The following is a 15830-nucleotide window of genomic DNA, read 5'->3' on the forward strand; positions in this document are numbered from 1 at the left end:
TAGAACTTGGCAACTGAACCTGGCTGGAGAACCTGGACAGAACCTGGCTAGAGAACCTAGCGAGGGAACATGGCTACAGAACCTGGCTGGAGAACCTGGAGAACCTAGCAAGAGAACATGGACACAGAACCTGGCTGGAGAACCTAGCGAGGGAACATGGCTACAGAACCTGGCTGGAGAACCTGGAGAACCTAGCAAGAGAACATGGACACAGAACCTGGCTGGAGATCCTAAGCAGAACTTCGCTGGAGATCCAGACCAGAACTTGGCTGGAGATCCTGGCTAGAGATCCTGGCTAGGCTGCTGATCAACTGAACGCTGTCTCTGTGTCATTCCTTCTTCGCCGACTCCATCCACACCTTTGGGGACCCCTGGACCTGCTGGGGTTGGACCCCGGCAGGAGAGGAGAATTACTTCTTGCTGATAAGGTTAAAGAGAGAGCACCGGTAAGTAGGGTGGTTCTTTAGCACAGGACTGACAATACCTGGTATTCCAATAGGGGTGCGTTGGTGAACATTTTAGGCAGCATGAAGAAAGGCACAGAGATAAGATGGCAGAATGTAAATGCAAGGAAGAGTAAAATTGGCTGAAGGATCAAGTTCCTTTAGGGATAGGTAAGTTAGACAGACCTTTAAAACATAACTTCAATTAAAAAATAAAGTTATTTTTTAAAAAGGAAATAAAACATTGTTGGAAAACTTTTAGAAAGGGAATAAATCTGATATGATAGCACTTTATATATTGATGTAGGGAGGGTAAAAATCTAGAGACAGGAAAACACCTTGGAAGCTATGGTAAAGGGAGCAGTGAAAAGAAGGAGTGAATATAAATGTATTTCTGAATTAAAGATTTAAAGGTGGGAAATTTGAGGCAGAAAACTTGGCAGTGCCTTATTTTTACTTGAAATGAACACAAGAATCTTTATTTCATTACTGTGCGATTATAACATTTCAAATACACCTATCAAACACATTGACATGAATAGATTCTAAAATGTTTTCCTGTTCATTTCTCTGCTGCATGATTTCTATTCTAAGAATACTGATCATTCTGTTATTGAAATTTCAACTCTCCTGCAAACTATTATAATCAGATTAGCAGGCAGCCCTGTGACAATCTGAAAGACTAATTTGAGGCCTCAGTGATATCTGTCTTGCTGAGTGTTGCTCCATTTTATCTATCTATCTATCTATCTATCTATCTATCTATCTATCTATCTATCTAATCTTTTCCTTGGATTTTTTTTTTATTTTTTAACAAAGTCCTTTTGCCCTTTTCTATTTAATAGTACATTTTTATGACTAAAGGATTCATGGTTGTTGTTTTTTTTACAATTAAAAAGTTGGCATGGTAAGTAAATAGTTTCCATTTTCTGTTTAAACTAATTAAGTTTTAGACTATAATTATACCTTAGGTTATTTTTTAAAAGTCAACTCTCTGAACTAAGCTATAGCATACAGTTGTATCTCTTATTAAATAATCATCATAAGACTGAGTTGCCAAAGGGATATACATCCTCTCCATGATTCTCTCATGCGAGGATACATGCCGCTTGGGAGCTTAGACGGGTTCATGATGACCCTGCACTACTGCCTCATAATCAGATAAGAAGCTGTGGCAACTATTCTGAGATCCACTGGTGGGATGCTCCATTTGAGATGACATGTTTAGCCGGAAAAAATAAGCTTACAGAGAACTGAGATTATTGGAGTGGGTGGGACTTAGAAATTTCCTATGTGAAAGAGGAGGTAAGAAAAATAACCATCCCAGCCACCATGGGCACATGACTTCTTAGAAAAATAGGTCCTGCTTGACTGGAACGGCTCAGTAGTTGGAGCACCGTCCCAGGCACCAAAGGGTTGTGGGTTTGATCCCTGGTCAGGACACATACCCAGGCTGGGGGTTCAATTCCTGTTCAGGGCATCTGCGGGAGGCAACTGATGGATGTTTCTCTCTCACATTAATGTCTGTCTGTCTGTCTCTTTCCCTCTCCATTCCTGTCTCTCTAAATCAATGAAAAACATATCCTCAAGTGAGGGTTAAAAAATAATTGGTCCTTTCTGGAAGATCCTGAGGAACACATTTATGTAAATCTATGCAATAGCCCAAACAGAATATCATATATGTGGACAATTAGCAGTTTCTCCTAATGTAAATACTGACCAGTCACTCCATTACATGTTAATAAGACAGAAGGAAAAGAACAATTATATCATCTTACTCATTGTCTTTATAGGTCAAGGCATATTTCTCTTGACTCTAAATGGCTCTTTAATCTTTTTTAAATACTAAAGGTCAAGATTGATGTATTCAACTACCATTATAATTAAAATTGGTTTATGGTAAAACAATTTCCGTTCTAGAACTGTTAAAGTGATTTAAAAATAGAAGTAATGCTATATGCTTGATGCTTTATAAAGCCTTTCTCATTTGATCTGCACAGCAACTTTGCAAAATAGGAAATGCAAGCAATATGATCTCCTTCCCACAGGTTAGAAAATTGAAGCTCTCTGAAATTGAGGGACTTTCTTTACATCACACAGGTATTAACTATGAGATTGGAATCCAATATTTATTTCTCTAAATTCAGCATCATTTCCATTTTATGCAAATATAACATGAATGTAAATCAAGTGGAAATACCGCACATTGTTTTAATAAAACTACCTTCTGAAGAGTGGCTTGTAAAATTAATATTTGCTAAATGATTTACTACTAACAAACAAGATTTACTTTCTAATAGGAAAGGGTTTAAATAGGATTAATAAGCATAATTTTAAAATTATTTCAAAGTGATCAAGTTACAAGGCAACAAAACGATTTGAATGGATAGTTAAATTTTAATCATCATAAAAATAGTTATCCTTAATTATAATGCTGCATTTTCTTATTAATATAGGTTACTCTGTTAACCTCACCAGTTACCACTTTCTTAGAGAAACAGCATTTTTGTTTCCTGCTGAGAGAGCAGCAAATGCTTTGGAGAAACCAATGAAGAAAACACACTTAAGACTGAAAATTTCCTTTTGGGTAATTTTTCACGTAAATGCTAAGACTTTACATTTAGTTTGCATCTGAGACCTCAAGTAAGACAGAAATATTTCTATTTGGCAGCTTCTGTTCAGAAAAGGTATCTGTGATTGCCAACATGAGCCTGCAGCCACTACCCTTCCTCCTGTTACAAATGGCAGCCTCTCCGGGGAAGTATATGTGTGCCTGTGTGTAGGGGTGGGGGTGGGGGAGGGGTGACTTTCTACAGGAAGCACTTCAACCGGGACCACCAAAGCAAAGAACACTTTCACTTTGCATTTAGTCTGTATAATCACTGTAACACAGGTTTTTTCAAAGTTTGGTCCTAGAAAGTTGTTAGAATCACCTGGCACTTGTGGAGAGTGCAGCCAGGTCTCTCCAATATGCATTGGGAATGCTTTGATCTCCTATTCAATTTGTCCAGGGCATTCCTTTCAGAATGAAAAGTGCAACCCATTTGTGAATTATGAAATCAATTATGTGGGTCCTGACAAGCATGTTTTAAAAATTAAAGATGTCAAATGGAGAGGAAAATAATCAGAGGTACTTCCACACAGTATGGATAAAGTATTGTTTCATGAAACTTTGGTTTCAATCATCTGCATATGAATGTACATGTGCATATACATAGTCACATACCAGTATATGTATGTATGTATGTGTGTGTGTGTGTGTGTATAAATGTGTATTCATGAATGTATGCATGCATGTATGTATATAAACACTGGTCACACTGTAAAGGTATTTCTCATTGTAGGTTGTGGCCCCCAAACTCTGAATGCTCTGCATTAAGGAATTTAATTAGCTCCCTTAGAGTCAATGGAACCCTTCTTCGAAGGACTATAGGTGCCTCTTGGGCACAGGCGGCCTGGTAATGTAGATAGAACTGCCCCCACTGAAGCTAAGTCTCAGAATAGTACTCTGTTCTTTAATTTGCATATTCAAATAATACACAAATCAACATATAAATACACCTTGCTCCACAGCAATGTTGTAAAGATGCTTAACTAGAGATTCAGGATAGATTTTCTAACTCTTAAAATAATTAGAAATACCCAGAAAAAACACCCAGCCAGCTTTGCTTTTCATCTCAGCTTGAACCAGAAATTAGCTAAAGACAAAATCTTAATCTTCCTAAGCATTTGTAGTTTTAGGTCTTGCAAATGTTTAACTATATGAAATCTTTCTTAGTCATTGATGATCTTACGACATCTAAAGAATAATTTTAAATTATTATTCTTTCAACCTGAAGTTTTGGCAATTTTGTAGCACCAGAAATTATCCTAAAATATTTATGGCAAAAATATTTGGATAAGAAACTAGCATGAATTGAACATGTTCTGAGAACATTTGTTTTAAGTTAGTGTACTGAAACCAAGGCTTGTTTTGGGCTTCCTCTGATCATTCTGTAGAGCCCAAATCCCTCACTCTCACCAGGACCCTCTGAGACTGACCTTATCAGTTCCTGACAATAAAACAATTTTCTGACACATCAATTGCATAAGCACTCAGGACTAGATTAACACTCAGGAACTTGCTGGGTTAGGTTTCAGTGATGGGATTCAAGGCCAAGCTTACATTTTCAAATGTAAGATTTATTTTTATTTTATTATTTTGATTTTTATTGTTGACACTATTACATATGTCCCCATTTTCCCCCAGTCCCTGCTCCCTCCTCCCTCTGGCCAAAACCATAAGGGTTATGCTTATATGTTTTTTGGTTAATCCCTTCACCTTCTTCCATCTAGTCTCTCCCCTTCCCACTGACAGCTGCCAGTCTGTTCCATGTATCCATGCCTCTGTTTCTATTTTGTTAGTAAATTTATTTTATTCATTGAATTCCACATATAAGTGAGATCACATGCTATCTGTCTTTCTCTGACTGGCTTATTTCACTTAGCAGAATACTCTCCAGGTCCATCCATGCTGTCTGCCTTTTGCAGATTATCCTGAATACTAAGAACATTTTCACTCTGTACTTAAATCTATATAATTACTAAACAGAAGTTTTAACAAAGCATGATCCTGCATCAGCATTAGGAGATTAATCTGGGCATTTGTAAGAAATACAAATCCTGGGCTCTTCCCACACTCAATAAAAAACAATAAAAAAAAGGCCCTCAGTTGGGGTCCAGGGATGTGTTTAACCAATGCTCCAGAGAATGCATACTCAAGTACGAGTACCACTGCACTAAAACATGATGAAATTGTTTTTCTTTTCTGGGGTCAGACTGCAATTACTACTTTAAGGAAAGTAAGCCGGGAGGTAATGGATACTCCTACAATGGTTCTAGCTAACTTTATTAAAAGGGCAATGTTGAAGTCTATGTATTATTTAGATTTCTGCTTTTCTTTCATTCTCTTGCTACTCAATCCCACTCAACTTTTAGGCAATTTTCCAATTTGTTTTTAGCAACAAAATAAGAATATACTAGTAAGCACAATTTTGGTGAATCTAAAGTTAATCAATTTGCAATTTATTAAAATCTGTGATTTAAAAAATAATGTGGTGAGGGAGAGGATGAAATTAACAACTTAAAAGAAGTTTGGGGCTACTTGTGAATTTCCATTTTTACCTTGAAGGATTAGATACCTTTTGGCACTGAAACTAGCTCCATTACCCATATTATAAGCCTTTATAATCTTTGAAGCACAATGCCTGGTCAAAGTGATTGCTCAGTGTTAGGTTGGAGAGAGCCCAGAATGGGATACATGCAGACATGTGACGAGATAATGGACTCCCCCGGGCATTTCTAACAGATCAGCGTGCCAGACACAGATACTGGCTTCTCCAGGACCCCCACACAGATACTGACTCCTTCCTGAATATCCTGCTGACCCCCTGCAGCGGAAACTTCCTCAGCTGAATACCTCAGCTCATGTCCCCGCCCCTCACCCAACTGCAGTATAAAAAAAGCATAGGCCTCCCTGTTGGCGTGAACCCAAGTGCCCTGTCCTTGGGGGTACATGGGTCTCCTGGCGACACAGAATAAACTTTCCTTCCTTCCTTTTCTGATCAACTCTCTTTATTTCCTTCGCCAACTCCTGAGCCACCTAACCTAACACTCAGTAAATGTTTGAGAGAGTGAATAACTAAAGAAAATAATCCAGACTCTAAGTACATGAATACAAATACAAAACATTCACTTTCCAAAATACTGAATTAGAATGTTTCCAAAAATCTTTACCAAGCGTAATGCCAGTTTTCCTTCTTTAAACTTTCAACACTCTAATATATATTGTGTTCCCATATGAATTTGGCTAATTTGTGGCCTTTTAGTTTATTATTGGTCTATACTCTTCTAATTACTGTGCCTAGACAATTCTGTTTTATTATAACCTTTCATTATTTTTCTTTTTACAGAATTTTCTACATTATTCTTGTATGTTTACTTGTATAAACAGCCTTCCTCTAAAAGAAAATAATCTATTGGTATTTTGATTGGGATCATACTGAAATATTTTACGTTAATTTAGGGAAATTCAAATTGTTCAATACTAAAACTTCCCTTTCAAATATAAAAGCTTCTTTTTGTGCCCCTTAGGATTTTTAAAATTTTTATTCAGCAGATGAATTTTACACATATATTATTAGTTTATTGCCTGGTATATTTTGAATTTTTTTAAAATGAGATCTTTGCTTCCATTATATTTTCTAACTACTGCTTTTTACATATGGAGGAGCTATTGATTTCTTTGTATATTATCTTATATTCAGTCACCTTATTAACTTTTCTTTTTGATATAGCTTTTCATTTGATTCTCCATGATTTTTATCAAGGTGAACAATCATATCATCTGCAAATTCTGATCTACCTACCTCCTCTCTATTTTTATATTATATTTCTTCTCTTGTTTAAATGTATCTTTCCTATAATTTTGAAAACACAGTTTCTTTCTTACAAGGTAGATGCAAAAGTTACTAAAATTGATAGTAAATGAATTTAAAATAAATGTGTAAAATTATTTCTAACAGTCTGAAGTTAGATTACAGAACTCCTAGTCCATGGAATTTACAGACACCTAGAGTTATAATCAAACACAATAGCTAGATTTTAAAAGAAACCAGAGTAATTCTGTGACCAATAAATACAACTCCCTTAATGCACGCTGAGGAAGTGGTAATCATGCTTTTGGGGTATGAACTGATAAACATGGGGACATATAGATTCCTCTCATTTGAGAATTGACACTGGACACAAGCACTGTGTTTATTTTCACTCATTAAATTAAAAGACATGGGCCAGTGGAGAGGCAGTATTAAAATTATATGGGTCTAATATTGACTCATGTATTTCACAGACCACAGTGTATTTTAATTTGCCACCAATACATTAGATATTTTATCTAGATTACCTGGTTTCCATGAGTGAAACATTAGTGATTCTTTGCCTTTAAAATGTATAGTAATTTCACGCCCTAACCGGTTTGGCTCAGTGGATAGAGCGTCAGCCTGCGAACTCAAGGGTCCCAGGTTCGATTCCGGTCAAGGGCATGTACCTTGGTTGCGGGCACATCCCCAGTAGGAGGTGTGCAGGAGGCAGCTGGTCGATGTTTCTCTCTCATCGATGTTTCTAACTCTCTATCCCTCTCCCTTCCTCTCTGTAAAAAATCAATAAAATATATTTAAAATAAAATAAAATAAAATAAAATGTATAGTAATTTCAAATAAGTAAACTAATTTGAAATTTGATTTCTAAATATAAGGATCAAGCTAAAGTTATACCAGAGGTCATTTGGAACATAACTTACTTCCATATTTCAAGTAGAATTCATAAACAGCATTAACCTTTCCTAATCTAGATTTCACATGAAATAGAATATAATCATTTCTAGTAAATGTTCTGAAATGTTTTTTTCAGTGTGAAATAGCTAAAAATTAAAATTACTCGTTATATTTTGCTTTAGAAATTCAGGGGAATCCATCAGCTATGCTCAGGAGAGGCGGGAGGCCCCTGTCATTCTGTTTGTCTTAACCTTCTAGTTTATCAAGATGTCCAGGAGTGGAATGTCTTACAGCTTTAACCGTAAAATTACTGCCTCTAGATCTTATCAGCTTCAAGGCCAGAGCAGTGTGAACTGACTGACAGCTAAATGGAATCTAGATGAAGTGATTGAGACTACAAGTCACTCAAAGTCCCATTTTATTAAGTGCTTTAAAAATGAGGTCCCAGAACCTTCAGTCAATTTAGGATTTAGTGTAGGAAGCAGAAGATTCGTGGTATTCTGTCTGAGGAGTTTCATTTGAGGGCTCACATTGGCTGAAGGAAAACGGGACACAGGAAAACAGAAAAATAGAACTGATTTATACATAATTTATGCACTCTTCTAAAATTAAATTAAAAATTCTTTCTAAGCATATCTTTATATATGATAATTAGACAGAAGTTTTTATCTCATGTGACTATATTTTTTTTCTATCTCTATATAGCTATAATCAATAATCCAACATTATTTTCACTTTTTTTTTCCCCTTTGGTAAGATAGACGGGCAGCTCAGCTCCTTCTAATATAGTCATTTCCCACAAATATAAAGAAGCCCTTCAAGTACTGTTATGAAAAAAAAATGTCTGAGATATTCTGCTAGGTAAAAAAAAGCAAGATGCAGTATTTTTATCATCATTTAGATTTTAAAAATGGTAATGAGAGAGGGAGAGAAAGGCATTCTACTTGTATATTCATAGACTATCCCTAGAATGACACTAAAAAGAACTTGATAACAGTGGTTGCCTTTAAGGAAAAGAACTGAGGAATAGGGCTGAGGAGGAGACTATATTATGCACTTTCTTATGGTTTTTGAATTGTGCAATTTAAGAATGTATAATTCACATAAATAAATTAATTAAAAATCTAAAACAAAGCAAGTGGCCATAGAGACCTGCAAAGGAATAAGAAGGCAAAGTCATTTTCTGAGGTGCTATACATATTCAACTTAGAAAAAAAAATTCCGTACACTAAGTCCATAAACACATAAACCCAAGGATAAAAAAATAAAAGTATAATTTTTAAATGAATTCTTAACTTTCTATAAATTGAGAAAGGTAGGCGAAACTTTTACTTATATAGTAACGGATGGTCATTCAAATTTTCACCCAAGTAATTGAAAGAAATGACAATATTTTATATTAATCAAAAGAGGGAGAGATACCAACAATTTTAGTTTCAACATATTTTCCTTGTGCCCCTTGGTGGAACCCAATTTTAGCAAAAGCCACTTAACACATATAATTACTAAATGAATTTACAGGAAGATGTAAAACTTAGCTTTTATATCACAGTCTCAACAGTGATTAGTATAACCTTATTTAACAAACAAGAAGAAAAACACCCTCCATAAAAAGCATCTAATTATAAGAATACAAATGTTATTTTATGGAGTAGTGAGTAAATGAAGTTCCTTAAAGCAAATTTGTTAATTACTGAACAGTGTGGTGTAAGATAAACTGTGTTTTGATAAGCACAAAATATCACCTACTACAATCACAAAATTTTGATATTCAAATGCATATTGTTTTCAGGTTACAAAATTCTAAAATTCTGTAAGTTATATCACTTACAGAAAAATAATGAAGAAAAATAAATTAGAATTTCAAATGAAGGAAAACACACAAGAAACTTGGTAATGTAGTTAGAAGAAAGATCAAAGTATAATAAGTTCAAAATTATAACTATAGGCACACACAACTCTTTTACCTTAATGTCATGTGTTACTAAAATATTAACAATAATTAGATCCCTAGAATTAATTTAATGAATGTAAGACATTTATTCTAGTAGTAACTCAGCAGAACTCATATCCAGAGATGTTCTAACAAAAAAGTTACATAATGTTTTTGAATATTCTTATTTAATACTATCAGCAGAAATGCCTTTTAAATGTGTGTATATATTTATATATGTAAAACATATATATATGTAATTTGTACACACATGGTAATTTAAAAATTGGTACTTTGTACCATAACATATTCATCAAATAAAATTTAATTTGTTACCATCATAATCTTTTGAAAAATTCTGACATTTTTAGGTACCTTTAACATGGACAACTTTTACAATGCACAAGCAAAAATAAAGTTCTAAAACATTTTTATAAAATATATATTTTCATTTAAAGTTATGAAACTAAAGTAAATCACACGCTCAAATAAAAGTTGTCCACAAATGATTCAGAGATCCTTCTAGTATGAGAAAGATGGTTTTATATTGAATATTAGACTAGGCAAGAAAATATTCAACTGCTAATCATTTATTTTTCTTAGCAGTAGCTTCAATTTCAAATCATTATCTTTTTTCATTGCCATATCTTTTTCATTTTAAATATATTTTATTGATTTTTTACAGAGAGGAAGGGAGAGGGATAGAGAGTTAGAAACATCGATGAGAGAGAAACATCGATCAGCTGCCTCCTGCACACCCCTACTGGGGATGTGCCCACAACCAAGGTACATGCCCTTGACTGGAATCGAATCTGGGACCTTTCAGTCCACAGGCCGACGCTCTGTCCACTGAGCCAAACCAGTCACGGCAATTGCCGTATCTTGAGAAAGTGGTTTGTACACTAGAGTAAAGTTTTCTTTGTGGCAGGAAATTATTCCTAATAAATTCAAATCAAAGTATTTCAGTACAGACAGAGGTCAAATGTAAGAGAGAGTCTAAGTAATTATTCAGAGAACCAGAGCAGGAAACTGAATAAAGGTGATAGGTTTGTGATATTTCCAAGTACCCATATTTAACTAGTTTTACCTCAGCCAAGTTAATTAACTATACATTTCACTTATTAGAGGTTCTTAAGAAATAGCCCAATTTCAGTCAGGAATTATGTCTACAGAATAGGCTTCTCCTATACAGTCAGTTGTATCAGGCATGCTCATAGGTTGACTATTAAACAGCTAGAAGAACTGAATTTATATGGCACAACCTGGCTCAACATTTGGAAAGAAATGGCTTGAGGGTTGACCAACAAGTTGTTAAAGATTGTGCTCACAGACAGACAACTGTATGGTGATTACCAGAGGAAAAGAGGGGGAGAGGGAGGCAGAAGGGAGTCAAGGGGGATAAATGGTGACTGAAGGAGGTTTGACTGAGTGGTGAACACATAATACAATATACAGGTTATATATTATAGAATTGTACCCCTGAAACCTACATAATTTCACCCTAATAAATTCAATACAACTGAATGTCATCCCAATAAATTCAATTTAAAAAAATTTAAAGGATAAAAAAGATTGTGCTCATATAACTTCTTTGAATGGTTCTATAGTGAATGAAACTGGTACATAAAAATAAGTAAATTTCCTTTGATGACATGGGCACTTATCAAAAAATCTCTGAGTTTTAACAATCTAAACAACCAAAAAGCTACAAATATTCTAACATTTGGCAAAAGGAGGATGGAAGGAAATCTTAAATAGGTTTCATGGCACCCAAACTTTGTTAACTTCACTATAGTAACAGATGTGAAAATGCAAACAGAACCACCAGGTCTCTGTGAAAGAAGCAGATGAAGATCTCTAGCACCATTGAGAGGGGAACTAAAAGGGAAATAAATTTGGTAAGAAATACAAGTAACACTAGCAGATGCATATTTAGATAATAAAAATCTATTACATGGCACTATCATATGTGCTCTGATGAGGGCACCTATCATCATTCCAGGCAAAAGTTATCTTTTTATGTAACTTTTACACTCCTCTTGCTAAAAGGGAAATTTTCTTATAAAAATGAAAAACAAAAAACCATCTTTAACAAAATCTTAAATATGAATGCATTTTAAAACGTGTAAATTAATATATACAATTGATACTATGAAGTGGTGGGGTACTTTCAGTAGTTTCCCACTATTTCCAGTTGTTATAATTCTGTTATTTTATTTTTAAGATTAGTTTAATTTACCAACTAATATAATAGAAATCATGCATCAAATTTATGTAATGGATAACTGAAGGAGAAATGCCACTTTTTCATACTGTATATTGAAAAAACGTCAAATAATAAATTTACCCTGTTAATGTTTGCACCTGTATTCACATGACCTGGAATAATCAATTCAGTTAACTTAGTAACAGCACTAATAAATCTAGGTAACACATTTTCAGTTGATAAGTATGTTTAACAGGGAGCCAGAAATCAGTGTGAAGGTAAACAGAAACGCCTGGAGAAAATAAAGTAGGGGAAGGATGAGGCTCGAGACATGGTATGCTATCATGAGAGGGTGGATGAAACAAAAATGAGAAAATACTCTTTCTCTTCATTTTTCAGTTTTCCTAAGGCCTTGATAATGGCAAGTACTTCCCTTCCCACTGCAAATGACTTTTTGGGTGACCCTTCTCAGGAGCACTATAAAGTACTGGAATCTATTTTTATGTTATGGGAAAGATAGTTATTTTTACATCTAGGACATTTTACAATTCCTTTGTGAACATTATGATTGTAAAGCTGGGAGGAAATTGCTTAATCTATGTAACCACTTATTTTATCGATAGGTGAACTGAGGTGCAAAAAGGGTATCATTTAGTTTATAATCTACATAAATATATTGGGACTAAAAGGTTTAGACATGCCATATCTATTGTTAGTACCTACTGTTAAGAAAACAAGAGACAAATATACATAAGAAATAATCCAAAAACACAAAGAAAAGGTTACAAAAAAGGAACTCTCCACTGAGAATAGCTACTGTTCTGATGTTAGTAAGAAAAAGTGAGCTAGAAGTAAAGAACTTCAAAGAATGGATTAGGGAAAAGGCACTAAATGATGAAAGTGTAAACACGTAATCGTTACAAACAGAAAAGTATGTATAAAGTACTTACCAAGTACATGTTACATCTTGAAAATCCATAAAATGAAAAGTGTAAAGTTTCTCATATTATTATTTTCTAACAAATTTGTTTCTACCTCTATTTCATTATAAAAACAAAGTATATGGTAAGATAAAAAAGGGGTGGTTGTGCTTATTTCAAATCCCCAGGCTCCTTTTACATAGGACATCTAGAAAATCAATCCCACTGCTACTTTAGCTAGGCAGTTCTAAACGTCTACAGTCTTTTTATAAGCTTAGTTGAGGTGAAAATAGAAAGCTCAGGTGACAGAGTTTGATGATTTCAAATTCTACAAGCTTTCTATGACCATTTCTGTGACATCATTTCACTACATTAAAATATAATGTGTCAAAATAATTGTATTTATTAAATTCTAAAAACTTGAAAACTCAAATATGTGTGTTCCTAAGATGCTATTGGCTTATAGCAATGATCAGAGCCAACACAAATATTTTTCATTGGAACTACCTAGATCCGTGGTCAGCAAACTGCGGCTTGTGAGCCACATGTGGCTCTTTGGCCCCTTGAGTGTGGGTTTTCCACAAAATACCGCCAGACTCAAGGGGCCAAAGAGCCTCATGTGGCTAGCGAGCTGCGGTTTGCCGAGCCACAAGTTTGCCGACCACTGACCTAGATCATTGCTCCCCTAATTATCTACACCACTGCCTCTTTGGTAGAATAAAAAATGGCACATGGGTAAACATTTTTAATTTACTTTTAAAGAGTGGATTTTAATATAACTTAGAAAAAATACATATCATTTTCTCTTTTAAAAGTGAATCAACTAAAAAATATATTAAATAAACAGTATAGGTGGCATGAGAATATGGCCAAATTTAAATGTCTAAATGTTGCCCTTCATAAAGTAACTTCTCTGGCAATTAGCTAGTATAAATATTACTGGTGAAAGATGTGAAATTTCCAAACTAAATGATATTTTACTCTGTATATTACTTTTTGGTTTTTATCTCATAAAAAGCCAGTGTAAATTAACATAATATAAAAGTAAGTTCTTTGGGCAGAAATTTAAAAGATTTTACTGAATATCATTGAAGAAAACCTATTAAAGTTAGTATTAATGAGTGAGAATCCCTTCTCTTTTCTCCTACTGTTAATGAAAACTTCCAAATTCATATAATTGTGGAGTGCATATCAGGAACATTCTGCATAATAGCACACAAACTACATTCTGGATTAATACGACAATACTAAACCTAACACTTTCTTGCCCCAGCCCAGTCTGTGTCGTTTTTTTCTCCCTATATTGGAAAATGTCAATAGTGGCTACCAAGAGGCTAAATTAAACAAATAAAAACTCAAATACTTACTGTCGCTGGGGAGGCCCGAGTGGTATGCGTCACGGAGTGACCAGAATTCTCCATTGAATTGCCGATCAGATAGGTTCCCCCGGAGCTGCTGATGAGTTGTCCTCCCGTGACGCCCATCTGAATCCCACCAGTGCCCACCATACTGTGGGATGAGACCACGGTAGTCACCTGTGCAGAACTCCCTTGCGTATCAAAGTAATTCCCTCCAGTGTTTTGGCTGTACATCTGCGTTTCTGTGTAAGGATAAGTTGTTGTTCGGCTTTAGAAGAAGAAGAAAAAAGAAATTTACTAGCTTATTTATATCACTTTATTTCACTTTTTCTAGTGTGTATATATGTTTAAAATATATCCTTTGGAACATGACAAGTTTTATATTTTGTATAAAACTTCATTTCCAGAAGTAGTTGTGTTTACTTTCCAACTTAAAGGTACGGTACATGCCTTTAAGTACCTCAACATGTTCTCTGTACTGTAGAACTCTTGCCCTCTACTTGTGTCTACCTCCAGCATATCAATAGGTTCAGGTCTCTTCCCCCCAAAAAGTCTTGCTGAGTGACTTCTTCAATTCCTTATAAAACTTCCTGCAAATCCCAGTTTTAGAATAGTTGGGATCTGGCATGAGTTGGGGCCGGTAAGTCAACTCCCTATGCTACTTCACATTCCTAGGTGACTTGCAATAACCCTCCATGACTAAGGAAGCTTGCATGGATATCTGTCTTGTGACCATAAGATCTTGAGCAGTTCACTCACCTGTACCCTAAGTCCCTATCTACATCTCTCTCTTCCTCTATAGTCAAGATTCTCCTTGATGAATTACTACGCTAGCTCTTCACGCTATCACTTTTCACTTCCTAACAACTGCAGTAAAGCTTCCGCTTTGGCCTTTTGTTGAAACTGCTTTTAATAAGGTCACTTGAGACCAAATCTAAATACCAAGATATAAGGGTTCTGTCAGTCCTTATCTTTGTTGACCAGTCTGCTATATAGCATTGTTGACTACTCCGTGTTGCCCTTTCCCTGCTCTTTCGGTTCTGATTAAGCTTATTTTGTTGATTTATTTTTCATTTCCAGTTGGTCATGACATTTTAACATGACTTTTTCACTTTTTATTTTAAGATAAGTATATGCTCATAAGAGGTTGTAAAAATAGTACAGAGAAATATAAAGTACTTTTACTAAAATTTCAAATATAAAGTTAAAATTCTGTTTGTCATTCTCTTCAACCCACATCTCAGAGCTAGCCACTACTGACGATTTAATGTGTAGATTTTCAGACATTTTTTATGTATACACTGGGTCTCTCTTAATCTCTCTTGTTCCTTAGTTTCTATGACATTTATTTTCCACTATTTACTTTCTCTATCACTGCCTTTAAGAACATGTCAAAGCTCCATTTTTATGGCACTTTAAACAATGACATCTTCTGAGGTCTCTATGTTTAGTTCTTATTCAGACCATATACCTTTACCATATACCATAGGACTATGTAGATGTTCACAGTAAACAACCTTGCATAAGTTGATTTCTCCACTCTCTTTACTTTCTAGTTATACTTAAGAATTTTAAATCCGGGTTTCAAATAGCCACCTGGTTATCTTTATTAGGAAACCCTATGCGATATGAGAGGTCCCATATATAAAACTTAAAA

General features: G+C 34.8%; 1 protein-coding gene across 36 annotated transcripts in view; it reads right to left on the reverse strand.

Annotated features, from left to right (window-relative positions):
• Positions 1 to 15830, reverse strand: part of RFX3 (regulatory factor X3) — a 272040-nt gene that overhangs the window by 78109 nt on the left and 178101 nt on the right. For all 36 annotated transcript variants that reach the window (XM_036331012.1, XM_036331011.1, XM_036331005.1 and 33 more), the window contains one exon: positions 14183 to 14441. In XM_036331012.1, coding sequence (XP_036186905.1) covers positions 14183 to 14441 — 259 coding nt within the window. The remainder of the gene's footprint in view (positions 1 to 14182; positions 14442 to 15830) is intronic.

The sequence above is a fragment of the Myotis myotis genome, unplaced genomic scaffold (genome assembly GCF_014108235.1).
Source record: "Myotis myotis isolate mMyoMyo1 unplaced genomic scaffold, mMyoMyo1.p scaffold_m19_p_12, whole genome shotgun sequence".
Lineage (NCBI taxonomy): Eukaryota > Metazoa > Chordata > Mammalia > Chiroptera > Vespertilionidae > Myotis > Myotis myotis.